Raw genomic sequence first — 27178 nt, forward strand, 5'->3', positions numbered from 1 at the left:
GAATTTTGAGACCAGCCCACAAAAAAAAAAAACCTTTGCCCACCCCTGTTCTGCTTCCAGCATTTCTGCTTCTTAAAGCAGGAATAGCTGCTAATTATGTTTCCTGCGCAAACTTGTATTGGTATCATTTCACTTAAGTTCAAAGGAAGAGTTTTTTGGAAACATACGTTTTGACAACAACTAAAATTCCATTGATGATTTATATCATCATATGCAAAATATTTATATCCAATTTTTCTTTTTATCTTCAAATTTTTATCAGATTAAAATTATCATACATTGGAAAATCTTTCAAAGGTAGTCACTTTAATGTTGTACAAGCTTTTTCTACAAGAAGTTTTAAATGGGTGTTAGTAAAACCAGCGTTTCCCTCAAAATACTAGAAAAACAAGAAAAACTTTGTAAGATATACATGCATTACAAGGCAGGAGTTGTAGTTCTGCAGTTTATAGCTAAATCACTTTCATAACTTTTCTTCCATGTGTTGGTCTGGATCAAGTCCATAGTGCAAGAATCCATCTTTGATCCATGCCCAGGCCATGCGCTCTGTGGTGAACTTTGCAGCTACCTCCCCTCCTTCCCTGATAACCACTACTCCTCCTGAACCTTGAACTCTCTTGGTCATGTGATCCAGTGCCATTTGGGATGCTTCCTCTGCGTGCATTCCTGTCACCAGTCACAAACATGGTCAAGTCATTTAGATAGCCTAATAGAACAATGGCATCTGAAACCAAAGCCACACACACACGCGCGCACTAGTCAGCTTATATAACCTGTAAATGTAAAGTGATGCAGCATATTTTCCTGAGTCAACCCAGCTGTGGAATAGATACCTGACTACGAGTGTTTTGGTATGAGCAAGGAAGAGGAGACTGTACCATCCATACAAAAGTTGGCCCCAAGAAGAGTGAGGTCTGCATCACTTCACTCCCCTATGACCATATGGTCAAAGGACTGCCCTTATATTTTAAATAGCAGGAAAGATAGGATAACCAAAACAAGGATAGTTTGATAGCTTTAGTTCAGAAATGTAGTTACTGAAGAGCACATATTCTGTGTCCAATGTCCACGTCCTCTAATTCTTGTTACTTGAAGAGCAGTGCAGGAGCATGTGTTTGTGAGAGATTTTTATAATGTTTAACCTTCTGTTAAATCTGGATGTCTCAAAATGTCTACATGGTAGGACTTTGTATTGAATAAGAGTTACATAATTGCTGAAAAGCAGCCACCTGAAGTACAACAGTTTCTTGAGAGTGGATCACATATGCATTTCACATAAACAGAAACTACAATGACTTTTTACATACTAGCCTGCAGCCAAACCCTTAAAGCTTGTACCTGTACTACGGTTAAGCTATGATAGTATATTGAGTATACTATTGCCCATAATCTTGATGCTTGCCTGCATTCATGAGACTAATGATGTGGTGAGCTAAACATGTTCGGATGATGGCTTCTCCATGACCTGTGCTGGACACAGCACCCACCTGGCTGTCTGCATAACCACCTGCTCCTGTTGACCATATAATACATAGCAAAAAACAATATCAAACTTTTCCACAGCTTTGTAAGAAAAATGTAATCTAGGCTTTTCCTTCTAAGCTATTGTCCAAGTTCTGAAGAATACACCAAAACAAGAAAAAATAATATTGATGCCTGATGTGATTGACAATTAGCTCTTATTAGCCTTACATCAGTTTAGATATTGAATATTCTATAAAAGGGGACATAAGGTGTAAAATCTATGAGAATTTCAGCCAAGCTTGCATCATTGGGTAGCCAAAGATCAGGGTTAGGGGACATAACCCATGGGTCAAGGTCTATCAGGACATACATGTACTAGAACTCAAATGGCGTGCCATTTTTCTTCTTTGTTCTATCATAACATATTTTGCATGATTTGCAAAGCAACACGTTACCTATTATGGGTGAATCGCCCACTCTGCCTGGTCGTTTGGCAGTGATACCACCTGTTGAGGTAGCAAAGGCTGTATTGCCTGCACTGTCCAGGGCTACGGCACCAACTGTGTCGCAGCCACTGTTTATATCTCTGAATCACACAAGTGTACAAATACATTTGCATTCACATGAAAAATATAATTTGTAAATGATAACTGGCTTCATGCTGCTCATCTACTGAAAAATTATGCTTTTACATCAACATGGAGTGACAGATGACAGTCATCGCATGTGGGGGCCAGGTGTGTTAAGCACTGCTTTAATATATGGATATGAATTGTAATGAAATCTTGGGTTTTCTGTCCCAGCTGATTTACTCCACAATTTATTGAATATCTTTTGCTTCCTCTTTTATTGGGACTTTTGAAACCTTTACTATTCACTAATTGGCCTCCTAGCGGCCGGTGGCGCAACGGTTAGTGCTGTTAGCGCCTGTCACCAATACAGTGAAGGTTGGCTGCCCTGGGTTCATTTCTCGTCTCGGGCACGCTGTTCTTTCTCTGCACGTGGCATCTGTTTACAGGGCTGGCTGCTCTCCGCCAAGGACGGTCCCAAGCCGGCCGAAAAGGAGGAGGGTTGGGCGTGGGGCCAGCACACCGTAAAAAAAAACAAATCCTTGCTACTAAAACATCGACAAACAGTAAACTGTCGTCGATGGCCTATGCACCTGGAGGTGCGAAGGGCAAAAAAAAAAAAAAAAAATTGGCCTCCTCATACACAGTGATATAGCCTTAGCTGTTGGCTTGGCCTAAAACACCAATTCCTATCACCATCACCACCTCCCTATAACAGAAAGTACTGTTTTTAAAAATAAACACCTATTCAAACTTTTTTTCCTTTTTTGTGCATATAACACTACTAAAGATACTGAATAAATACCTATTAGAAAAGAGGTCCATGATTGTGTCATGATACTGCATGTACCGCTCCCACTCTTTTCTGGCTGTCTTTGTCACCAGCACGTCAGTAGCAACAGTGGGTATGCCCTGTTCAGCTGCAAACTGATTGGCACCCTTACCAACCAATAACACATGCTCTGTCTGGGGGAAAAAAAATGACAAAATTTGCTGATTGGTTTTACTGTATGTCAATTTAAACATTATAGTTTTTGTGAGAATGAAAGGTCTTTATTGGGGCATCAAATTGTCATGGACATCACTAGGAATTTCTCCCATGTTCATTTCCCCATCCCCAGTGCTAGAGCTCATTACGGATGTAATATTATTATATTACTGATTATATAAGATGTCTGCACTTAATATGCATTTTGGGTACAGTCAGACACCACCCAACAACTCTGCTCGATCTGTAACATGGTCTGTGATAGTTAAATTTAACCTCAACTGCTTCAGAAAATTGTTGAAATTATCTTTGCTTTAGATAAAGAGCCACTGGCCTTCTCCATGACCCGAAGAGCCAACTGCACAGGGTGTTGAATGTTCTGGACACATGCCACCCCCTGCCTTGAGTGTCTGTCCATCCATTACCACAGCATCCATCTCCACCTCTCCCGCAGAGTTCAGCACAGACCCTATGCCTATATTATGTAACAGCAAGCAAAGCTACAATTTTCTTGATCAAAAAGTCTGTGCAAGTACATTTATGGTTAGACTAACAGGTGGCATGACAAATATGAAATACAAGATCCTTTAAATTGAGAATGGAACAAATAATTATTTGAGTAATGTTTGTAACTGTACTTCTGAAGACAGCCAGCTCTGAATTACTATAAACTATGATTATACTTGTGAAGCTGCATGTGCAAAAACAGAATAATGCCTTCTTACCTGCATCAAAAACTGGATTATCCTCCATAAGAGACACTGCAGCAACAACAGCATCAACAGCTGTTCCTCCTTGCTGTAAAATTCTGAAGCCTTCTTTCACCGCCAGTTTGACTCCAGTCACACTGGCTTCAGCCACAGTGTCAGGAATGGCCCAAGCACCCCCATGCACTGCTATCACTGGATGTTGAGTGCTGTTCATACTAGGTTTTTTTTGCACCTTCCAGTACTAGTGATTCCAACTCTTACAGCTTCTGCACGGCCCACTGTAGCTACTCCTCTTTCTATCAACCAGTCTTTTCTCCAATTGTTAGTTGACAAATCCTTTTGTTAACTGCTGTATACATTAGTCAGTTTAAACACTGAAAGACAAAGCTTAAAATGGTCAAAAACAAAGTCTTCAGTACAAGATAATATATCCACGTTGTTCTCAGTGACTGTCATGGCCATGCTTGTAATAAAATCTGCTTTTTCTATGCATCTTATGCTAGATTTCCTTGCTTACCAAAAAATCTAGAATACTAAGAAATCCATTTGATTCAGTGTAGCACTGTTGGATGTGTTGTCAAAATTAAACGTGAAATATTTCATTCTTCTTTTAAAAGTTTTGTATTTTCTCAGGAAGTTGGAAAGTGATTTGCTAGGCATTGAAATGTTGGAGTGTTTACTTCTGCACCCCAGAAATGAATGTTAATTCCACCAACCCTTGGTTAACTATTTTGAAAAATATGACTTGACACCTTGACCCCGGCCATGGAAATTCATTTTTTTTTTTAAATTCAAAAATTTATATCAGGTTATTCGGCGGTTCTTTGCCGATGAATGCCACCAAACTAGATTCATTGCTTCTTATGCATACAGAAGAAAGAATCAGCATTGTTTACTAATATAGACGTAGCATTGACATGCAGGTCAGGGCATTTACATCTCTACAGACCTTCCCTACAGTTCATAAAAATATCAGCATTTCTGCCATTCACAAAATTCAATTTCAGTTCCTTAAGCTAGTTTGACCATGTCATTATCTACTGATATCTATCAAGTTTGCAGTATTACAGATTTTTTACCAAAAGTTAATATATCCTTACTTGAGAGTGGCATTGAATGGAGAAAATTTTCAACAGGTACAGTAAACGAAAGTGTCATTCCTCCTGATGGTATGCATGCACTTTTATATCTTAGTGCGGACTTTGCTCTTTAAAGTGCATGGTCATACTTTAACACTACTGTCCACATTAATATTAATCTGCCCTACTATCAATGAAAGCAGCCTGTGACTATGATTGTTACAAGCACATTTATCTCAAAGAGTTCATGAGGACTGGTCCAGTGACACCATTCCCTAAACTTCTTGTTCCTAATCCCCAGTGGACTGGCAGGTTACATAGGGAATCTGCAGGCAGAGTTATTCACTACACTGCTGAAGATATATTAGACACTCAAGCCCACATGGTAGCTGTGCTTAAGACTCTTTTCTGAGTTATGTGGGCCTAGACTATTAATTTATTAGTAATTTACTAAAAACTTTGGCAAACTTAGCGTATGTGATGAGATGTCTCTTGATATCACTTTTTTGAGTAATATGCATGGACAACCAAAATGATAAAGTTTGCAATTCATTAAATGCCTAGTTCTTACAGATTAAGAAAAGGTTAGAGTTTCGACTCTGCAAGCCATCAGTAGTTTTGTAAGTTATTAACTGCAATAGTGTTCTGCAAGCTAAGACAGTTTGTAACTCACCACTTGATATCTTAAAAGCCAAACTCTCTGTAACATCAGTGTCACAGACGCCTGCTCTCACCAGAGCAACACACACATGACGTCTATACGCATTCTTTCAACACACTAAACAATGATTGCCTGAGGCTGTCCAAATCATGTTATTAAGTTGCTCAGGACTACAGAATAGAACCACAGATAAGTATATTCACACAAAAATGTCTCAACCCACTGTTCCTTAGGGAAGATAGTGAAAACCATCTCAGATAAGTAAACGTACATGTAATGCATAATGCGATAGCTCGGTACTCTCTTAAGTTGCCTGTAACCATACTCACATAGGGCTGTCGCCCTTCGCCTCAGAATACAGTTTGAATACATAGCAAGAGATTTTTCACAGTATGGCTCCAAGATACAGTGAGTGCTTCAGATTTACTTGAAGAGGTTGGTCATGCACTCGTGTCTGGTTTATTTCAAAATATACAAGACCTCTGAACTTACATTTTCTAATTCCTGACACTATGTGCTATGATGCTTATTTGATTTTATCGAGACATCCAACATTATGGATTACACAAAACAATTATAAATTTTGTATCTAATGGTAAAGATGGAGGCTGTGATTTTTCTATTTCATCAATATAAAGTCTGAAAGCCAGCTTCAATAAACCAATGATGGCAAAACTAACATAAATCTTAACAAGCTCTTGGCCACAAGATAAAAGTTTCAGTCAAGTTCATTCAGTACACTGCCAAAAGAAAGTGTACTATATGTTAATTAAAAAAAGTAAAAGAAAGGTAAGTCTTGCAAGTTAGGAACAATCAGTACAAAGCCCACCATTTCTCATTAAGTGCACAGCTTAGAAAAGTAGGTACTAAATAAATCCTTACAATATAAACAATGAAATATTTATTTCATATAAAATCTAAATGTAAGGTCGTAAACTGCATAAGCCATTCATACATGGACTGTTCTGTTGTATGCTTTGTGTATTGAGTACACCTTTTAATAGTGTTCGCTTAAAGTCTTCTTTTCCTACATTGTTCATTTTGGGATTATTCAGCATCATGAACAAGTATCTTGCCATACCCTCTCTTTATTCTCATAGCTCCATATTTAGCGTAAGCGCTCAATAAAAATATGGAATATTCAAACTCAGAATTTTTTTGTTTGGTTAAGATGACCAGAAAATGGACCTGCTCATATGTCCCGCTTTCTGGCTTTCTGGCCATCAATGTTCCTTCGGAAAACGTGATTCGGCGTCTTTGACGGTTAGAATACGTGTCCGCTTTTTTTGTTTGGTCCTTTCAAGCACCAGATTGCAACAACTGTATGGACCGAAATTTTATAGAATAAACTTGAAAGAAGTAATTACTTGGCTTGGGGAACAGGATACAACAAGGACGATTTGGCTCAATGTCATTTGTCGTTTCACACACACTGACACAAGTAGTTAGAGGAGCAGTACCAAAGTCTTCGTGAAGTAGTCCACACTCTCACGTTGTCGACGCCAGTTCCAACTGCTTTTTTGCTTCTTCCAACCGATATTTCAATCTGTCCTTTTTCCTCTGTAGGTACTTTACTCTCCAAGACTTGATTTTATAGCCTACGTAAACGCCGGCTGCAAATGTCATGACACATAAAACCATCGTCTGCCTCCCTGTAAATTCAGCCATGTTGACTTTCTGGGTAGGGGTAGTCACTCCTGATGCGTGTAACTGGGTTATCTATTCATTGTCACTGGCGGCCCGGTGGCGCCGGTTAGTGCCTGTCACCAATACAGTGAAATAAAATTACGGTGAAATATTTTAGTATGTGTTACATAAGAAGCAGTGAAGCCCAATCCCTTTTGCCAACCTCGGCCTGCGGCCATATCCATTTCGGACAGCCGTGTCTGCACTTCACAGTAAAGGAAATCGCAAAAAATAAAAAAAGGAAAAAAAAAATAGGGAGCAGATATTTTTATCCTAGAAACGTTGTACTTTACCATTAATTCTTATGTAGTAATTAGTCCACAGGGGATATCTTTTGAGTTGTTTACCCGTTAAACCAGACTTCTGAATACAGTCCGGCTCATCGTTCTAGAGAACACCGAAAGTCAGCGTTTGAATTTTGCACTGTGAATCGAAATGTTCGTCCATCGAAAAAAAGATTGGGAAACGCCCCTACGTGGGGATAAATGGTATACTTCTTCTTCCCTTTTTTTTTTTTTTTTTTATTACTAACATGCCGATTTCCTGCACTGTGGGCAGAAGTTTCGCGGGCCGGATGGCACCGCGTCGCGGGCCGGATATGGCCCACGGGCCGTAGGTTGTGCATCCCTGTGTTACAGACAATTGTAACCGAGATCGGTTGATGCTGATGGCATTTTAGAAATGGAATTTTTCATATCGTACCTAATTGTCTTGCTTGTTTTTGAATCAACATATACATGATTTACTTCATCTTTTTGTCAAAGAATTCCACGGAGGGGAGGGTAAGTGACCACTCGGCATCCGAGTGTGTGGGGCAGAGAACTTCTCCTAGTCGACCCACCAGTCGTGAATGGATACCTGACACCATGGAGGGTTGGGGGAAGGCAAAGCAGAGAAAGAGATGGACACCACCCTCTTAAACTCAGTTTGGGGTCTTTAACACCTCACCCCACAACCCCTACAATGAACTTAAAAAAAAAAAAAAAAAAGAGGAAGTTGGGAGGGGGAACTATACCTTTACCTCTTACTTTTTTCTACTCATTATAAAAAGAAGGCTGATAAAACAACTGGAAAAGAGTCCATCATGGACTCTTAAACCCAGAGTGGGGTCTCTAACACCTCGCCCCACAGCCCCTACAACGACCTATAAAAAAGTTGATGGGAGAGGGAACCATCTTTACGTCTTACCTTTTTTCTACTCATGAATCATGATGAAGAGAAGGCTGATAAGACAAAGAGGAAAGACTCCATCCTGGACCCAGTGTTGATGCAACAGTAGAAAGAATCATAAAGGTAAAAATATACTAAAGCTGCAATAATGTTGCCATCAGAAGCTAGTTATTGTGGCCAAAAACCCGTCATTTGTAAGAGTATTTATGGATCCGTTGATGACAATTATAATTATTATGTGTATGCATCGTTGATTTGCAACAGCAGTTTCATATTCAAGAAAAACCTGTGAGAAAAGCGTCTTGTCTTTCTATGCTGCTTATGATACCCGACGCTCTCTTAAGGTACATGTATCAAATACTTATATAGTAGCCTACGTGCATTTCATCAAGATACATAAAACTATCTCTCGAACGATCCTTATCCTTGGGAAAAAAGATAACCGCTTTGCCATCTGTATCACAATTCCTCGTTTCACAGCCAAGGACAAATTCAACGGTACGAGCAAGAAAACCATGGCGCTTGCCATGCTAGAAGAAAAGTACCTACATCTCTATCTATTGCACATCTCCACTCAATTTTTGGTTGGCTAGTTTGAGAGTGAAAAAGCTGCTACGTCACTTTTGAGACAAGGGTCGGAAAAAACAGTAAGCCTTGTAAGTTGTAACAGCCAAGAAACAGCAACGATCGACCCACTATCTTCAGCATCTTATGTGACAATAAAACGCGTATCACCACTGCGTGGCAGGAAGAGAGTCGACCCCTCAGCAACCCATCAAGATGGGTGCGAAGGTAGACTCATGGGTTGTGAAGTTTGTCTGGGCTCGCCATCAACAAAGGTCACACAGCCCGTGTGATCAACGTGCGACTTTGACACCGCCCTTGAGGAACGGTCGACATCGATAACACTTTGCGATAGGATGAACTGAAGATGCTGACTAACACTGACTGCGGCGATAATATGAAGGAGATTTATCATCAACATATCTTCCCTCTTCTCCATTATCTCCAACCGTTATCAGTCTTTTCAGCGAGAGCTAGAAAGATGTACGTGGTTCGTGACCGACTCATCGATGTCACTGCACGTGTACATGGTACCACGTGGTCTGCACTCAGTCACTTGACTCCTACCTACCCTGTCTGCATTCTTTCTTTGCGCTGATACTCCTCGACCTGTTCTTGACTCAAGCTCCTCCCAGAGATCCAGGACTGCTGAGAACCACGTGCATCTATGGCTGTTACAGGCGGTAATTACACCACAACCACAGTCGTGGTTGTTGGAGTTGCGGCAGCTTTGGTGGGCTTCCTCATCGGCTACAAGGTGCGAGACAGATCGGGATCCAAGGGGGCCAGGTCCAGCTAATATTTACACCTGTTCCAGGTTCGTACCGAGTACAGATGGTGTGGTCACTTTTGTAGATGTTGTCGATAATTTTAACGTGTCCACCAAAGTAATGTTAAAGGTCTAGAATTTTGTGCAATTTGGAAGTCTTGATAAGATACAAGTAATCTGTAAGTTTACATCTATTCTACCGTCTTTTTTACATGTTGGCTGTCGTTTCTGTCGCATTAAAGCAGTTCAATCATTTCTGTATCTTGCTGTCAGAATGCTGGCTATAACCACTGAAATGCTCAAAAGAGATAACATACACTGCGGATTACTGAAAGCATAAATCTGTCGATTATTGATGTTTGTAATGTGTGCATGATGCTTTAAAATAATAGTCTGGGGTGGGGGTGGGCAAAAGTTTAATCATCACAAAACTGTACTAATTAACAATAGTGTTGTGGCAAGCAGAAAAGGTAATGTAACAGATTTATAAGCAGAATGTCGCTCCGGCAAGAGAGTGGAAAAACTGTCCATCTGATTTATCGGTAAAAGTAAAAGTGGTGAGAGGCTATATAGACTCCGCCATGTCTTAGACACGGGTAGCCTTGATCGGGGCGCCCCGTAGTTTTGTAAAACAATGCTCGTTTGTCTGTAAAGAATCCTAAGATCTGGGTTCATATCGGGTCACACTCTCCATATAGGTGTCATACCTAATTGCTGTTTGTAGAGCTGATCGACCGGAACGGAAAGGATTTTCTTCGGTTTACCGTTTACGCCATCTACAGACAAGCAGTTTATACATAACTTTCCTCTGGAAGTCACAACTGATGGCATTTTTGTTAGGTGCGGAAACGTTCTCGTGGATTTTGGAGAGTGAGGGGAAGGGAGGGAAGAAAGGATCATGTGATAGTCGACCATCATATATCATCTTTCATTGTCATGAATGAGGCGATCGAGGGATTACAAGGGAAACAAATGTCAACCACATCTTATTCAATTGTATAGTAATACACTGTGTGTGTGTGTGTATAGAACTCTTGATTTTACACACCTTCTCACCATCACTATTATTATTATTTTTTTTTTACCACAGCAGAACACGCTTAATACTGGATTTGCTATAAGACCACAAGCAAGTATGGATTGCCAGATATACTATGACGGCAGGATGCAACATCACCACTGAAATGCCTGTCACCCAACAGACGATCGCATTCCCATATGGGAGTTCTATAGTTTTATTTTTACATTAAAATATTCACTTTGATACAAGTATTTTTAATTTGTGTATGTGTGTGTGTGTGAACGTCTACAACAGAATAAGGTGCCATAGAATGGGCATCAAAAGCTGCAATGCTCTTCTTTAAATGGTAAACGGATAGGATTTAAAATAAACCTTTACCCACACCGTGGGTCTCTGAGAACAAAGGTGCAAGTTTCTTTCCACTCGCTTTTAAAGGCGTTTAGATCACAGTTTTATATATGCTATCCTCACACTGTAATTTTCTTCAATAAAACACCGCTCGAATTCTCCTACCTCTCCTCTCCGTGTCCCATCCCGTGGAAATCCTCAAGGCAATAAAGTCGCGGTAACTTTACACCGCGGGAAAACAAGTATGTGTTGTCTCCCTTCAAGGGGCCATTCCTTTATTTCATCTGTAAAGCTTTGGTATAGCCTTCTCAGGGCAAAAAAAATTTTTTTTAATCGAATTAAGCTTAATATTATTGCTTAATCTTAATTATGTTTGAAAATTTTAAACAGTAAGTTTTAAATTTATAAATTTAATCAGACTGATAGCTCCCTCGATGACTTCGGTTCCATGACGACGCAAGACGCTTTTCCTGACTAGCGTGGTAGGCATGAACGCGTTTGCATGGGTTCTTCTATAGGTTTTATAAAACTTTACAGTGAAAGCTAAACTGTAAATCTAAATCCATCCATAAAATTGAGCTTTTTAATTTTCGTCTCTGTAATTACCAGAGTAAGAATTAAAAGGCGATCACTATATATACAGTTCTTGTTCAGACACATATATACGACTCGTTGCAGTATTTGCAACATTTCAACTAAAGTGACCGTAGTCTGTTCCCAAAGATCAGTTAACACAACTTTCAACGTTACACAAGGTCGTGCCGACTGTACGTTTATGTGAAAAGGGTACCTGAATCAAAAATGAATTTGAAGGAACAGGAGACGTCACTGAAAGAAAAACTGTCACAGCACTACAAGAATCGCAACTTTACCCCACAGCCAAAGGCCATTGTAAGAGCAGGACTTTTCTGGCCAGGATTCATGATATGTTCCCTTTTCTTTGAGGCTGTAGCTGTCCTTCTTCCCGGGGTGTACAAGTTGCATGGAACAGGAAATCTAGAGGGCCATGGATGGTTTGGGGAAACCTACTGGCTGATGCTTGGAGTGGTATTGACAACGTTTGTGGAGTCACTGATTAACTGGTGGAGAGTGTACATGGATGTGGCCAATTACGTTCGAAAGGAGACAAAAATGGCTCACTTTCCACAGTGTCTTGAAACACCTCCAGGTATATCTTTAAAAGCAATACAAGAATTAATTATAGTGAGATCTGATTTTTAACTCTGAAAAATTCTTAAAAGATACATTTTTCTTCTAATATGCATTGATATTTTTGGTAATTGTATGTAGCTTTGCTAAACAGCTATGTTAAAAATTTTGTCTCTATGAAATGTATAGTAATAGTCTTGAAGCACAGAAAATTGTAAGAGAATTTGTTTTTGTCCCAACTTACTATAGCTTTTTTCTTTCTTTTTGGAAGGTTGGAGGCACTGCCCTACCTGCCAAGTGGATGCACCTCCACGCTCATTTCATTGTAATATGTGTGGTCGGTGTATCCTCAAACGTGACCACCATTGCTTCTTCACAGGTTCTTGTATTGGCTATTACAACCAGAGGCATTTTGTCATTTTCTGCATTTATGTGATATGGGGCAGCTTACTTGCTCTCTACTTGCAACTATCTTACCTCAGCAAATACATGTTTCCTTTTTTTGAAAATGTGTATGCTTACATCCTCCCATTTACAGTCATGAAGCTCTTTTCTGGTAATTTAACTATCCAATCATTTTTGTTGCTTTTACATACTTATGCTACTGGATTTTGTCTTTTCCTGGGACTTTGGTTCCTACTGTGGCAATTAATCATCATCTTACGTGGCCAGACATCCTATGAGGCATGGAAGAACATTCGAGTTTATCATGGCGGCTTGTACAACAATTTTACATCTGTGTTTGGCTCACCACTACAGGCCTGGCTTTTATTTTTTGTACCACTCATGTTGCCTTTGCAAGGAGATGCTTGTGCATGGAAGATTAGGCCTAAGTCTGAAAAAGGTCATTGAAATAAATAGGGTTTAGTAATATGTGAGAAGTTTTTCTCAAGTACAGGACAGACATTATGGAGTAGACAAGTAAATTATAGCCAGGGACAAAACATACTGTCTTATGTAATGAATAGTTTAAAATAGTTAACAAAAGCTTGATGAATGCAACACAAAGCAACTACCAATTATCAGACTCAAAATGATCTATATATGGAATAAATGTTCTACATATAGAAAGAATAATAGACAGATCTTTCTTTTCCCATTAGTGCGGAAAAGTCCATTACTATCATATTTTATTTAAGTATACGACATGGGTGAGCATAAATGTACACTAGTAGAATAAGCTCCTAAATTTTTCAGATGTTAACCACTTTAGTTCGAAAGGCCTTTGTCAGACTTTCAGCAAAGCAGAAGAATGCACAGATGAGGTATATGCAATAATTTTTGTTGAAGCCAGTTAACAGAAACTACATGTAACATGCTGTCTTGTGATGTTTTGTGTCATCCTGCATCTTGCTCTGTCTGTTTTTCTGGTCTGTTGTCGTGTTCACTTCATCAGTGCCAGGATTGTGCTGTTTTCAAGTATGTTGCCCTAAAACATTTCACTTAGCTGAATTTGTAGTCACAAGAAAGGCTGGTGCTGATGGGAAGATACGTCACTGTTCGCCAAATGTCTCTACTGACTTTATCTCACCTGTCTTAACTGTCAGCGACCTCATGCCTTTCACCAGCTACATGCTGCCATGGGTCCCTTGGTACTGTGGCTATAACCATGGCAACGAAAACAACTCTTTTGTTCTTTAAACAACAGCCCCAGAGGATATCCCATGAGACCCTTTATTAACCATTTAGCTCAGACTGTTGCTGCAGGAATCACCGCTGGTTTTGTGCAAGCACTGCAGCAACCTGTAAACTCCTGTCATTTTACAGCCTTTTCTTAAATGGATTGTAAAGCGCCTTGAGTCTGCCAAATGCTGGAGAAACATGCTATATAAATGTCTTCATTATTATTATTAATAGTTTTAGTTAATGTTATCTATATGCTCTCAACAGTTTAATTTGTAAAACCAAAAGAGCATCTCTGCTTTCATGTGATTTTACTTATTTTTCTGTTAAAATATTGTGAATAAGAAGTACTGTATAGATTAAATGCAACAGGTTCTGTAAAAAGCGAGCTCAGTGTAAGAGGTATGGTGTACCATGAGATCAGTGCAAGAAGTACACAAAGTTAGAAAAAATATCATGTGACAAAACATAAGGCATTGAATCTACCGCTCATGCTGAATCACCTATGGCCATTTTTTTTAATGTATCAGAATTATATTAACGTTTTGTACAAGTAGTATCTACAAAAATATTACTTTTACAACTTAACACAGAGACTGTCTTAAAATGTCTTAGCATCTTTAAGCCATAAGAACTTCAGAGATAAATATTTCTGAAAAAAGTTCATTTACTTTTGTTCAAGATTTAAATGCCTATGCAATGCTTTCCTGACTTTTGATGAGGTTGTGCTGTTTGAAAGCATGTATAATGTATATGACTTCATGTAATAGCTGTTTGTGCCATGGATTTGAATTCTGCATAATAAGTGCTTGTTTATTGCAAATGTTGTAACACATTTTTCCAAAAAAATCTTACTTTAATGAACTTTTAATAGTGTCTTACTGGTTTGTATTGTCAATCAAATTGACCAATGGAAAAAAGCACAATATGGAGGTGTGATGCAGCATTTCATGAGTACTATTTTTTCTATATGTAATATCTTTTGATAGACTGTTACACTGCCATGTTTTATCAATTACAATCATGTTTGAATTTATATTATTCAATAAAGATCTGTGTCTTGTTTCATAAAATGTATTTGATATTTATCTTTATTTTGTTTTAACTTTGGAGATTTAATATTAGCTAATGATGATTATTCAAGCAAAAATATTATGTGAGAACACTGCTGATAAATATTAGTTACTTCTTATGGCTCCAGAGTCACAACTGAATGCAGAGCAATGATCCGCATCTTGGCATACAACTCATGATTCAACAGAAGATGGTCAGAGCTTCAAATGATGAGCCCTTAAAAAAAAGACATGCTTTAAATCAGGCAATTATTCAACTTGTTCAGTTGCCCCACACTGCGTTCTTTCTGGTGCACATTAGTACTTAAGGATCAAGTATGAGACTATTTAAGGTTTGCAACTACTTGTTAGGGTACATACATGTACTTCAGCTTCCGAAAGTCTTTCAGCCTGCTACACTGCTCAAGGTCTTCAGCAAGTATTCGCAGAATTGTTGACATCTGTGCCAAACTTGATAACTTGCCTGTGCATCCCCCAAGTTCTTACTAGCCATGCAACACACAAGGTGCAGAGAGAATGAAAAATGTAGATGGAAAGCTCAGTTAGGTAAACAGATGCCAAACCTTTAACTGTTCAGAAACAGTTAGTAGGAAGTCAACGAAACTGTTTTAATATTCTTACAAATTTTTATCCAAGTTTAATTTAAACTTCATCACAAGGCACCACTTTACAGACTGTTGCTTCAAGTTTGTTACTTGGAAGTCTCTGATGCTGCATGTGTGTGTATGTGCATGCATACATCTTCCCCCCTTCCAACCATACACACAGTCTCTCTCTCCTTATAACCAACTGCATTTAAGTTATGCATGTCATGATAAAATATTAGCATATCGTCTTTTTCCAATCCTACATAAGCTTCCTTAAAGAACTTAAACACCTGTGACTGGTTTAGCAAAGACAGTGGTACAAACAAATAGCAATAATAAAAACAGCAAATTCTTATTCATGGCAACATATTGAAAAAAGTGTCACATTGCTCACCTTTTCAGTGTCTATTATCAGGACCACATGAGCATCACTTTTTAAAAAAAACATCAAACCAAAAAATACATTCATTCAGTTTTCGGCCTCAATTTTTTTTATTAAATCACATTTTAACAGGGAAAGCAGTCAATGTATCCTTTTGGAGGACCAGACTATCTTGTACATGCATGCTTGCACACATAATTATGTACATAATGAACACACTCACACACAAAATGTCCCAGCAATTAATGAAAACACTGTAACAGGCGTATGAAGAACAAACACTCGTCAATCAGTATAACAAGAACAACCCAAGCTCTATCATGATAGAAATGTTGTCTTCTTTCAATGACTGGGAACAAAAATGTTTCAACAATCAAACTATTATTTAATTTACATGCAGTATGCTTTCTTGAAACAGTATCGGATATTTGCAACATGTTTACGTAAGTATATATGATTGGCCAGACTTTACTAATATTTTATGCATTACTTTATGGAGCAGGATGAACTTAAGATATGAAACACTAACCTGCTTCAGTGCTCTTGTCCTTTCAGCATGTTCTCTATACACAGTCATTGTTAAAACTGCTTCCTTCTTAAAATTATTAAAATGTCTCTATGTGCTTCTTGGAGCACACATTTTGATATTTACGAAAAATACCCACTGTCGAGAGTCATCTTTAGTTGCCCTAATGAAACACTGCTTTCCACATCAAAATGGGTGGTAAATTATTCTTTATTGTAAAGACCTAAGCTCATGAGTGTTTGTAACCCAAGTGAAATTTGTCCTTCACTCTTAAAATCTGAAATAGTAAAACAAAGGTTACTGACACTGAACAAAGACTTTATTTGCGTAGTTTGCCCACAGATTTTCTTTCTTCAGTAATGAAGGTAAACTGTCAAATTTAATGTATGAAGAGATCACTAAAATTTATATGCTATGATTAGTCCATAAGTAAACCATATATAAACTCATCACATTCTCATATAAACAGATAAGCATCACTGAGACTTAGTAACTGTGATCACTGCTGACGGTACAAGTCCTGCAACAGAATAGACCACAACACTTTAACATATCTGCCTACCGGATGTCAATGTATTTATGTACCAGAAAATAAAAGAGAACTTAAAAAAAAAACTGTTTCTTTCCTGCTCCAATCCCAACTTTATTCTTTAATGAAGGTTATTTTCATATTTCTTCATTTTCATGCACATGCTAAAATTAAGATTTTTATGGTTTAATTCTTATTCCATAAGTAAACATGAAGTTACCCTGACTTGTAAAAAATGAAGAAACTGTGATGGTGTTAGCCACAGAGGATTAAAGGTGATATAAAGTTGATATAAATAAAAGCTACAGGTAAGTAAACAGTCAAGATAGGTGACAATGATGTCAGAAAAAAGTGTAGATCAGTATAAAAGGCACTACAAACACAACAAATCCAAGAAGAAAACAAAAGCGCTGAGAGCTGCCCCCTTGAAGCCTGTTAGGTGAAGGGACACGAATGTTTTGAGGAATGTTTTGTGGGGACATAGTTTGCATGCATGTTTGAACAAAGCAGAGATCTGTATACATAAAATTTTTCTCATTTTAATGCTGTGTTGTTGCATCTGTATAGTTGTTTCTTGATGTTTCAGTCTAAGTCTATGCATTCTGTATATACTTCCCCCTGCTCCTGTACAGCACATTGAGCCTACTTTAAAAGTGGAAAGATGCACAACAAATATCCTTCTACTATTATTGTCAACATCACTTACCTAGCTGGTTTAATGGCTTTTCCATATCTTCACTGGTGAATATTTTACGTGGAAAAGTAGTCATAAGTGAGAAAGGACCTGTCCCATCAGAACGATTGATTTCCACATACAGTCGCACTGCTGCCAAGGACTCTTTCACATTGAAAGTTTGTGTCAATGACTGGCCATTAGGAAGTCGAATCTGTTAAAAATAAAAGACATTTGTAAGAGGTTTTTTGCAAGAAAAAAAGGCACGTCTAAATGCAGAGATGACAAGCCATTGCCACAAGCTTGACCTGTAAACCTCATGACTCCAAGGAAACATACTATTAATGCAATTTCTGTTAGGCAGGACCACAGAAGCAGGTATTTTATAGTGGCATTATCATAAGAAGTCGTTCCAGTAAATAAAAGCATGAAAGACATATTTTTTTAACACGACCCCAGAAATATTTTTGTAATGATAATGGATATGGCAGCAAATAATGGACATTTATATACCATCTGCAGTCCTCACAACTACACTAAACAAGTAAGACATTTTTCTGTTTCAAAAACATTATAGTGTGCAAGAAATAGACAGTTGTGGATGGTGTGTACAAGCCCAACAGAGTAAGAAAAAAAGCTCTGGACAGTTTGAGAGACTTTACTAACCTGCAGCCGGGTCTGATCATATTCTTTTTTCTCAGCAGCCAGTGCAGCAGGAGAGGCAGCAGCAGCAGCCGGGGAAGCAGTCTGGGCAGGTACTGCTGTGGTCTGTGGCCCTCCCTTTCCAAACTGTTTACAATAAGATGACATGATCTTTATTAACAAAGGAATACTTATCTTAGAAAGAACACACTTCTATCTGCAATGGGTGGGGGGAAATGGTTTTTATGCAGAGCCAGCTACTAAGGCTATATCACGGCAAGGCACCCAGCCCTGTGAACAGATGCCCCAGGCAGAGAAAGAACACCGTGTCCAAAATGAAAACTGAACACAGGACAGCCAACCTTTGCTGCATTGGTGACAGGCACTAAACGCTGCGCCACTTGACCGCCCCTATATGTAAGGCAGCTGGCATCACTGAGCATGTGCTAAAATGTAAGCTCCCTTTTGTAGTCTGGAACTAAATACATGATTCCAGTATATTAAACAAATTGTCACCAAAACTTATTCATTCCAAGTGACTAAATTTGCCGTCCATGATGATGTTAACCTAAATTATTTCCCAAACCAAAGAGAATAACCACTTTCTATTTTCAAGATAGTCAATCCAGACCATGTTAAAAGGCTATCCACATGACTGGAATGCAAAAAGACCACACAAAAACAGTGATGGTATGTAAGAGGATGAATTGACACCTCTGAATGCCTTCATCTGAAGTCTGCACCCGACCAGTAGGCAGTCTACTCAAATGTTTTAGTGCTGAAGTTATTTGTTGTATTTTGGAGACAGGATTATTTTCATCTATTTTCATCAGCCTTAGGTAAGTCATGTAACCATACAACACAACCCACTGTACATTGAATCATATCACTAAAGCCTACTAAAGGTCAAGAGTCTGATGTTACTACTAAACACAGCATCACTGTAGCAATGTGAAAGTTTAAAAAAGAATAGTCACAAAGATCCATGTTGTGTAAAAGCAGACATGGAAATCTTTGACGCTGAAGTTTAATGATGGCGGCAAAAAACAGGATTATATCTACTGTGTGCTGTTTGAGTCAGCTACCACTGAGTAGAAGGGGTAAGGCCAAGGCATCAACCAACCTGAAATACCTGGCTGGTAAGTTGTTCACCTTCACAGGTTTGTGAACAGAATAAACAAATTTACTGGCACCCTTAAACTGAACTAAAGAAATGAAATAGTTTTACGAAAGCCAAAGTCAGACCTTGGCTGCTCTTTCCACTCTGTCTTTTTCAATCTGGTCCTTCACCCTCTGTCTGGCCATCTTCTCTTCCATCTTCTCCCTTTTTCGTTCCTCTGCAATTTTACGCAGCTCAACTTCTTCCATCCTGCAAGACAAATCACATTGGCTTAGAAGAGATTCTGAAATTCTTCTGCAGTAAAGGATGCTAGGTGGGAAAAACGTTGCCATAAAAGATCAAGAAGCAATGAGGTCTTTTGGGGACTGAAAATGAATTACTGCCTTGAAAAGGGATAAAGGAACACAAACACCACACTAAGGTGAAACCAGCTGGAGATGGAATGGTAGCTATACAGAAATCTTGGAGATTCAGCTGTGGATGTAAGGATCTAAAGCTGAAAAAACTTTGTCTTGGTATAGAATTGATCATCAATTGCAGTGAAAAGAATGTGTATTTCTGATATTTATCCACCTATGATATATAAATATGATGTGCAGGGCAACATATCCATCAACAATGTATAAAACATCAGAAAGGCATCCCATATCATTTCTATTTGTGATCATTCGCTGCGAGTTCTCATGTCTATGGTCTGGCCACAATACCCATTTGTAAAACAGCCATCTCAATTTATTTATTCCATGTGCCATCCCCCTGATCAACTCCACTGGCCACGATGATCACCAGGTAAGGTGACCTAATGCAGTTTACCAACTGCTGCGGTATACTTTTAAAATTTCTTATGTGATTCAGCTGTATGATGGTAGTATGTTTTTATAACTGCCTCAGCAGATGAATAATGGTTTAAAGCACATTCCAAACCTTATGCATGCAAGCATCTATGCACACATGAACACACCAGAATGAGAAAAGATTTTTGGATGGTTTTTTTTTATAGATGTGTGTGTGTTGGGATGGGGTGGGAGGATATCAAAATAAGCTTTCTACTCACCTCTGTTTGACTGAAGTAAGGTCACGGCCCTGTGAACGCCTTAATTTTTCTCTTTGAATTTCATCTTGTTTTTCTTTTTCTTCTCTTTCAACTCTTCTCTGTTTTAATTTTTCTATCAATCTGTTGTCAAAGAAAAAAAGTGTAATAGTAATAAGAGAGTTGGGAGAGAGAAGGAATTTATAGGTTTTTCTCTTGCATCTAAAGAAGAATTAACTTGCAGTCACCAACACAAACACAAAATATTTATGCCTTTTACAAGAATGATAAGGAATTTGTGTTATTTATAAATTTTAAATGTATAAATTCAAACACGTTACCATTAATGGGACTAGATTTTGTGTGTAATAGTAGATCCAAACAAACACCAAGTAAAAGTAATGTTTGCAATGTGCCAAATATCAATAGTCATTTTGCCACTGGTTACAATCTAATCCTAGTTTTCCTGACATACAACTTCTTTAAAGCAGTTTTTTAAAAGTCCTGAAACAATCTCACTTTTCCTTCTGCTGTGTTTTTTCCTCTTCTGTTAAAGGCTTGATCTCATCTGTGGTCTCAGAAAACATCTCATGCTGGGTGCGTGCAGCATGAGCCTGAACCTCTGCCTCATTCTTTAGCATTTTCCCACATCTGAAGAATTAATTTTTTTAAAGAAAAGAATGCATAAAAAAGGATCTGTAGTTAAACAGCCCCTATAAAATATTTTCATGACAGCCATGCAGACTGATACTACTTAAGGGTAGGTTTTTTTTTTTTAATGAAAAGAATGCATAAAAAAAGGATCTATAGTTAAACAGCCCCTATAAAATATTTTCATGACAGCCATGCAGACTGATACTACTTAAGGGTAGTTTTTAAGAAAGAACAAATGGTCCTGAGATAAAATGGTGCTAAATAAAAAGGCAGCAAAATTATTCTTCTATGATAGTATTGCTTTAATGATGTGTTTTCTTTACAGAGACTTAATGAATTATTTTCTTTTAGATGTGAATGTACAGCTGCAACTTTTTTCCCCAAAAGACTGAGTATAGTTTTTTATAACAACAAAGACACCAAATCTAATAACATTATGCCTTTCTATCAGTAACTTTGTCCCTGTGGGACCCCGGGGTATGCTTGCCTAGCAAGCATTGTAAGAATAGGGTCCCTGCCATCCAGCCAGGCATGTCGTAAGAGGCGACTAAGGTGGACACCTCACCTAGAGGTAAAATAGGTTGTGGTAGGGCTAACAACCCCACCATGTAAAAAAAAATCATGTTACAGAAACTAAAACCAGAGAACTCGTCACAGATGGCGGAGGTAATGAAGCACACCAGGAGACTGGACTAATGACGGACGACAGCCAAACCCGAAAGGGAGCTGGCGCCCCGACAGCGGATTTACTTAAGCCGAGGCAAAAGTTGAGGGTGGGGTGCTGGAACGTCCAGACCTTGTACCAGACTGGCAGGATGCTCCAATTAGTCAAGGAGTTTGACAACTACAACTTGGACATCCTGGGAGTCAGTGAGGTCAGATGGACCGGCACGGGAAAGAGGAGACTAGCGTCAGGACATACCATCTTGTTCTCAGGAAGATCAGACGCTCAGCACTCTGAAGGAGTAGCTCTACTCCTCAACAAGAAAACAGAAAAGGCACTGCTGGAATGGAAGCCTTATGGACCCAGGCTTTTGAGAGCAAGATTCCATTCAAAGTACACCAAGCTGACAGTGCTAGCTTGCTATGCACCAACAAATGACTCTGAGGCAGAAGACAAGGATGCTTTTTACGATCAGCTCCAGGCAGCCTCAGAAAGCGTTCCAGCCCACGACATGTTGCTCATCATCGGCGATCTCAATGCCAAGGTGGGAAGTGACAACACCTGCAGGGAGCATGTCATGGGCAAACATGGAATCGGAACCATCAACGACAACGGAGAGAGACTGGCAGACTTTTGTGAAGAAAACAACCTACTGATTGGAGGCACACTCTTCCCACACAAAGACATCCACAAGGCAACATGGACATCACCAGATGGGATCACAAAGAACCAGATAGACCATGTCATCATCAACCGAAAATGGAGGAGCTCACTTCAAGATGTTAGAGCCTACAGAGGAGCAGACATTGCCAGTGACCACACTCTTGTGATAGCCACAGTTTCTCTGAAGCTGCGTCGATCACGAGGAAAACAGGCACATCAGCAGAGAGTGGACTCCGGCAAACTGAAAAATCCAGCCACCGAAAGGGCCTTTGCTATGGAAGTAAAGAACAGGTTCCAGGCACTAGGAGAGCAACAAGAGATGACCTTAGACGACTTCAATCGAGTCTTACAGGAATCAGGAGAGAAAATACTGGGTTTCCAACGGAAAAAGAAAGAACAGTGGATCAGAGAAGAGACATGGAAGAAGATAGAAGAGAGAAAGTCAGCCAAGCAAAGAATCAACAGCACCAGATCTGAACGCCTGAAGGAACAACACAGACAAAGATACGCAAAACTGAACAAAGAGGTGAAGAGGATGACAAGAACCGACAAAAGATACCACATAGAGAAACTGGCAGATGAAGCAGAAAATGCAGCAAGTAAAAATGACCTGAAGACACTGTACAAGATAAACAAACAGCTAAACAACGGGTTTAAGAACAGTGATGTGCCAGTGAAAGACGTGAACGGTAATGTCGTCGAGGGAGAGGCAGGAAAACTACAGCGCTGGAGGGAACATTTTGAGTCAGTTCTGAACAGACCAGATCCCCTCAGCTTGCAGACATCCAGCCAGCAGCTATAGACCTTGACATCTGCACAGACCACCAAGCCTGGAAGAAGTGACAGCAGCAGTCAAGACAATGAAGAGCGGCAAAGCACCAGGGGCAGATGGAATAACAGCAGAGATGTTGAAAGCAGACGTGAATGTGACAGCTCCCAAGCTGACTGAAATCTTCAGGCAAATTTGGGAATCAGGGCAGGTCCCTGTTGCGTGGGAAGACAGGGCTCATCTTCAAGTTACCCAAGAAAGGAGATCTTGGAGACTGCAATAATTGGAGGGGCATAACACTTCTTTCCCTCACCAGCAAGGTCTTCAGCAAGATTGTTTTGTCAAGACTGACGACAACTCTTGAGAAAGACCTCCGACCACAGCAAGCAGGATTTCGCCCTGGGCGATCCTGCTCCAAACACATCTTCATTCTGCGACAGATTCTGGAGCAGTGCAACGAGTGGAACACACCGCTGTACATCAATTTCATCGACCTGGAGAAGGCTTTTGACAGCATCCACCGCGAGTCCTTATGGAAGATCCTGAGGCATTACGGAGTCCCTGCAAAACTTGTTCAGGTCATTGCAATGCTGTACAGCGACTTCAAATCCCAGGTTGTCTGTGACACGGAGCTCACAGACCCCTTCAACGTCAGTACCGGGGTGAAGCAGGGCTGCATTCTGTCGCCGTTCCTCTTCATCCTGGCCATGGACTGGATCATGAAGACTTCCACCGACAGCGAGAGGAGAGGGCTCAGATGGACCATGACTATGACAGCAACAACAGCGCTGGAAGACTTAGACTTTGCTGATGACATTGCCCTGTTGTCACACCGCCACCAAGACATGCAGGAAAAAACAAAGGCCTTCTCAGAAACAGCTGGAAACCTTGGCTTGAAGGTCAGCACAAAAAAGACTAACAGTATGAGAGTGAACGCCAGAGTCCAAGACAGCATCAAACTAAATGGAGAAGAGATTGAGGAAGTTGACAGTTTCACCTATCTTGGGTCCAAAATGTCAAACACTGGGGATGCGGAGGTAGAGATTCGAGCCCGACTGGCGAAAGCCAGCCACGCCTTCGCCTCACTCAGGAGCACATGGAAGACAAAAAACATCAGCCAGAAGATCAAGCTGAGAATCTTCAAGTCAAATGTGATCAGCACCCTCCTTTACGGATCAGAATCTTGGAAGATGACCAAAACCATCAGTAACAAGCTTGACGTCTTCCAAAACAGATGCCTCAGGCGCATACTTAACATCTTTTGGCCAAACACCATCACCAACGAAGAACTCCACCGAAGAACTGAAACCAAGTCCATCACCACGCAGGTTCAACGAAGGCGTTGGCGATGGATTGGACATGTGCTCCGCCAGCAGACAGCAGACCTTTCCAGAGTCGCCCTACGATGGACTCCAGACGGCCAAAGAAAACGAGGCCGCCCAAAGGAAACTTGGAGAAGAACAGTGGAAAGGGAGATGAAAGGAAAGGGCTGGACATGGGGTCACCTAGAGCGGGTTTCAGCCGATCGACATCGGTGGCGGACTCTGGTTGAGGCCTTATGTGCAACCTGATGCACGAAGAGGAATAGATAGATCAGTAACTTTGAGACTGTTTGTTCAGCTTGGTTTTTGTTTCTTTACTTTTTTCATGGGATAGCTTTAAATACTGTTTATGAGAGAGGCTCTTAAATCTATGATGTCTGGAGAGGTGCAAGTATTTAATTTTACAAAATATGACAGCCATCATAAAAGCTTGTTGTCGATTAGAAAACTTTAAAGACTTTTTCAGCATTAAAACCAATTATTAATCCTAAATGGCATAAGCAAAATTAATGTTGAGATAAAAAGTTCCACTTTTTTCTCTAAGAAACATGAAGTTATCCTGATGGTTCACACCTACTCATCACATTTTAAAGATTTAGCTTGTTGCTGAGATTGTGTGCTGTCCCCGCTTGCAGCACCTGCCTCAGCATCTATAACACTGTCATTGGCAGTGTTCTCTCCTGGAAACAGAAGAAGAAATTCATCAATTATACCACAGATCATAAGGTAATATATATTGCGAGTTATATTAATACAACAGTAGTGTTAGTAATTTTTCCGGTCTGAGTGATTAAAATATTTATTTCATTAACCTTCCTTTTTAAGTTTATAAAAAAGTTTATATTAACATAGTGAAATAAAAGTGTCATTCACAAATACCATACCTATAACATGACCCTCTTGATTTGGAATCTCCAATGGTATATCAACATCTGGGTCATCTTCATGTGCCATAATCCTAGAAATATAGTAAAATATGAGTACTTCATAAATAATCTGCTTGGAATGAAATACAATAGCAATTTTTTTCCTGCAATTTAAAAATAAATAAAAATTCTCACATCATGACCACTGGAAAGTAGAGAGCCAATAAAACAATAAAAGATAAACACTTAGAGCCCATTAACAATAACATGTAATTTTTTTAAATATTCATTAATCTGAGGTATATATTATGATAAGTAAAATTAACATCTGCATCATACCAAAAATAAAACACATACCAGTCCATTGCAAGCTGCACACCCTTGTAGCCAGTCACTGCCAAAGCTTTCTCCCTGTATCACACAAACCCTACATATACATGTCTTCAGCAGATTTGACAGAATACCAAAAAAAATTGATATTTCGTCTTACAGTCGAATTTCAATAAGTCGAAGTTTCAAGGGATCGATGAAAAAAAATCAAGTTAAAGAAGGTTTAAGATGAGGAAGTTCGTTGAAAAAAGAACATTTTTGTCACTGTGGATGTTTAATTTTAACCAAATGTTTGTTTCATGTCATTCTTTTAAAGACACTCAGGCACCCTGCAGAGATGGAGATGGAGTCACCCTTATTGCACACATGTTTCCCACCATGCAGCCATATTAGCATATAACAGACATGATCACTCCTACAACAGACGCTACACATACACAGAGTAAATACAGACACGTCAGGGTCAGGACAGGGTCACAGGGAAGTCGTTCTGAAAAGATGTGTCTTAAGTTTGAACTTAAGTGGTAAGAAAATCAGAGTGATGAAGGCTGATGGGTAATCTGTTTCAAGGATGGGGCTAAGTAAAAGAAAGAAAAAAAAAAAAGACACTTTCCATTACGCCTTTGTTTTAGTAGTCACTTTCCATCCTAAATATCGGTATACAGGCTTTTTCACGCTGCATTTTCAAAATTTTTATATTTTATTAAATACAATGAATCAGAATAAACCAAATGTGAAACAAATGCATGCTCATAATGAGAACAAAAAAAATTTTTCATTCAAAATCTTTAAAATGCTGAATGTGGCCACATTTGTGCATTTTCTTTAGCTATCCTCTTCAATATATAAAGTTATTATGTCAAGTCTTTTTTACAATAAATGGGAACCAAGCTCAAGCCTTAGCTTGTTTTGTTACTTAATTTTTGCGTTTTACTCCAAATAACAATATTATCACAATAAGCACCATCTGGTTTAGGTCTTTTATCATTTATGAATCGAAATCGGCAATCTGCTGCATTACCAGCAACACGCAATAAGCATTATTTCTCCAATATTTTACTTTTATTTTATACTGCGTGAATATAACAGACTGAAATATTACATGACATTAAAATATTAGATCCAAGAAAGGAATGAAATACCTTTACTTTCAAATTTCCTCAGAGAATTTTTACAGAAGAAAAAAAAAACAAGAGGGCATAATCTTTGTGGTAATTGCAAACTTACGCTCTATTTTTTGGAAAACCCATCTCAAGTAACGTAGCGAGATCTGATGACACAGTTGATGACATTTTGTAAGATACTCTACGGCTGTCGTTAGGTTTTGCCCTCGCGAGTTCCTCACACTTACCCTCCTTGGTTCTACGCTAGTAGAGAGCTACTCAAGGGACTGAACCCTTCTACAAGTCTAGCCATCCTCCGTCGCAGTTACAGGCACTTGATTGTAATGCGCTTATATTATTATGCTGTCGCTTTGGACAAAAATTTTCTTTCTGACTTAATTCTAATTAACACAACTTAAAATATTCTACTGACCAAAAATACAT

General features: G+C 39.1%; 3 protein-coding genes and 1 long non-coding RNA gene across 4 annotated transcripts; 2 read left to right on the top strand and 2 right to left on the bottom strand.

Annotated features, from left to right (window-relative positions):
- Window positions 1–289: 289 nt before the first annotated feature.
- LOC112569850 (isoaspartyl peptidase/L-asparaginase-like) lies at window positions 290–5745 on the bottom strand. The gene is given in 7 exon segments (XM_025247880.1): window positions 290–666; window positions 1403–1513; window positions 1920–2050; window positions 2839–2999; window positions 3356–3416; window positions 3418–3496; window positions 3747–5745. Coding segments are annotated over 7 exon segments (945 nt in total). The 5' UTR covers window positions 3946–5745; the 3' UTR covers window positions 290–463.
- A 3664-nt stretch (window positions 5746–9409) lies between these two features.
- On the top strand, window positions 9410–10924 carry LOC112569852. Its single transcript, XR_003100539.1, has 2 exons — window positions 9410–9708; window positions 10751–10924. It is a non-coding gene; the product is annotated as an uncharacterized LOC112569852 (long non-coding RNA).
- A 487-nt stretch (window positions 10925–11411) lies between these two features.
- Window positions 11412–15512, top strand: LOC112569851 (probable protein S-acyltransferase 13). The gene is made up of 2 exons (XM_025247881.1): window positions 11412–12197; window positions 12450–15512. Exons 1-2 carry the CDS (start codon window positions 11831–11833, stop codon window positions 13028–13030), a joined length of 948 nt encoding a protein of 315 aa, XP_025103666.1. The 5' UTR covers window positions 11412–11830; the 3' UTR covers window positions 13031–15512.
- A 162-nt stretch (window positions 15513–15674) lies between these two features.
- Window positions 15675–27014, bottom strand: LOC112569849 (UBX domain-containing protein 1-B-like). The gene is made up of 10 exons (XM_025247879.1): window positions 26859–27014; window positions 25659–25712; window positions 25320–25393; window positions 25013–25115; window positions 20883–21014; window positions 20388–20507; window positions 19459–19582; window positions 18238–18360; window positions 17605–17785; window positions 15675–16889 (listed from the first exon to the last, which is right to left on the bottom strand). The coding sequence occupies exons 1-10, from the start codon at window positions 26921–26923 to the stop codon at window positions 16846–16848; spliced, it is 1020 nt and encodes a 339-aa protein (XP_025103664.1). The 5' UTR covers window positions 26924–27014; the 3' UTR covers window positions 15675–16845.
- Between the last annotated feature and the right edge of the window lie 164 nt (window positions 27015–27178).

This window comes from Pomacea canaliculata, linkage group LG8 (assembly GCF_003073045.1).
Source record: "Pomacea canaliculata isolate SZHN2017 linkage group LG8, ASM307304v1, whole genome shotgun sequence".
Taxonomy (NCBI): Eukaryota; Metazoa; Mollusca; class Gastropoda; order Architaenioglossa; family Ampullariidae; genus Pomacea; species Pomacea canaliculata.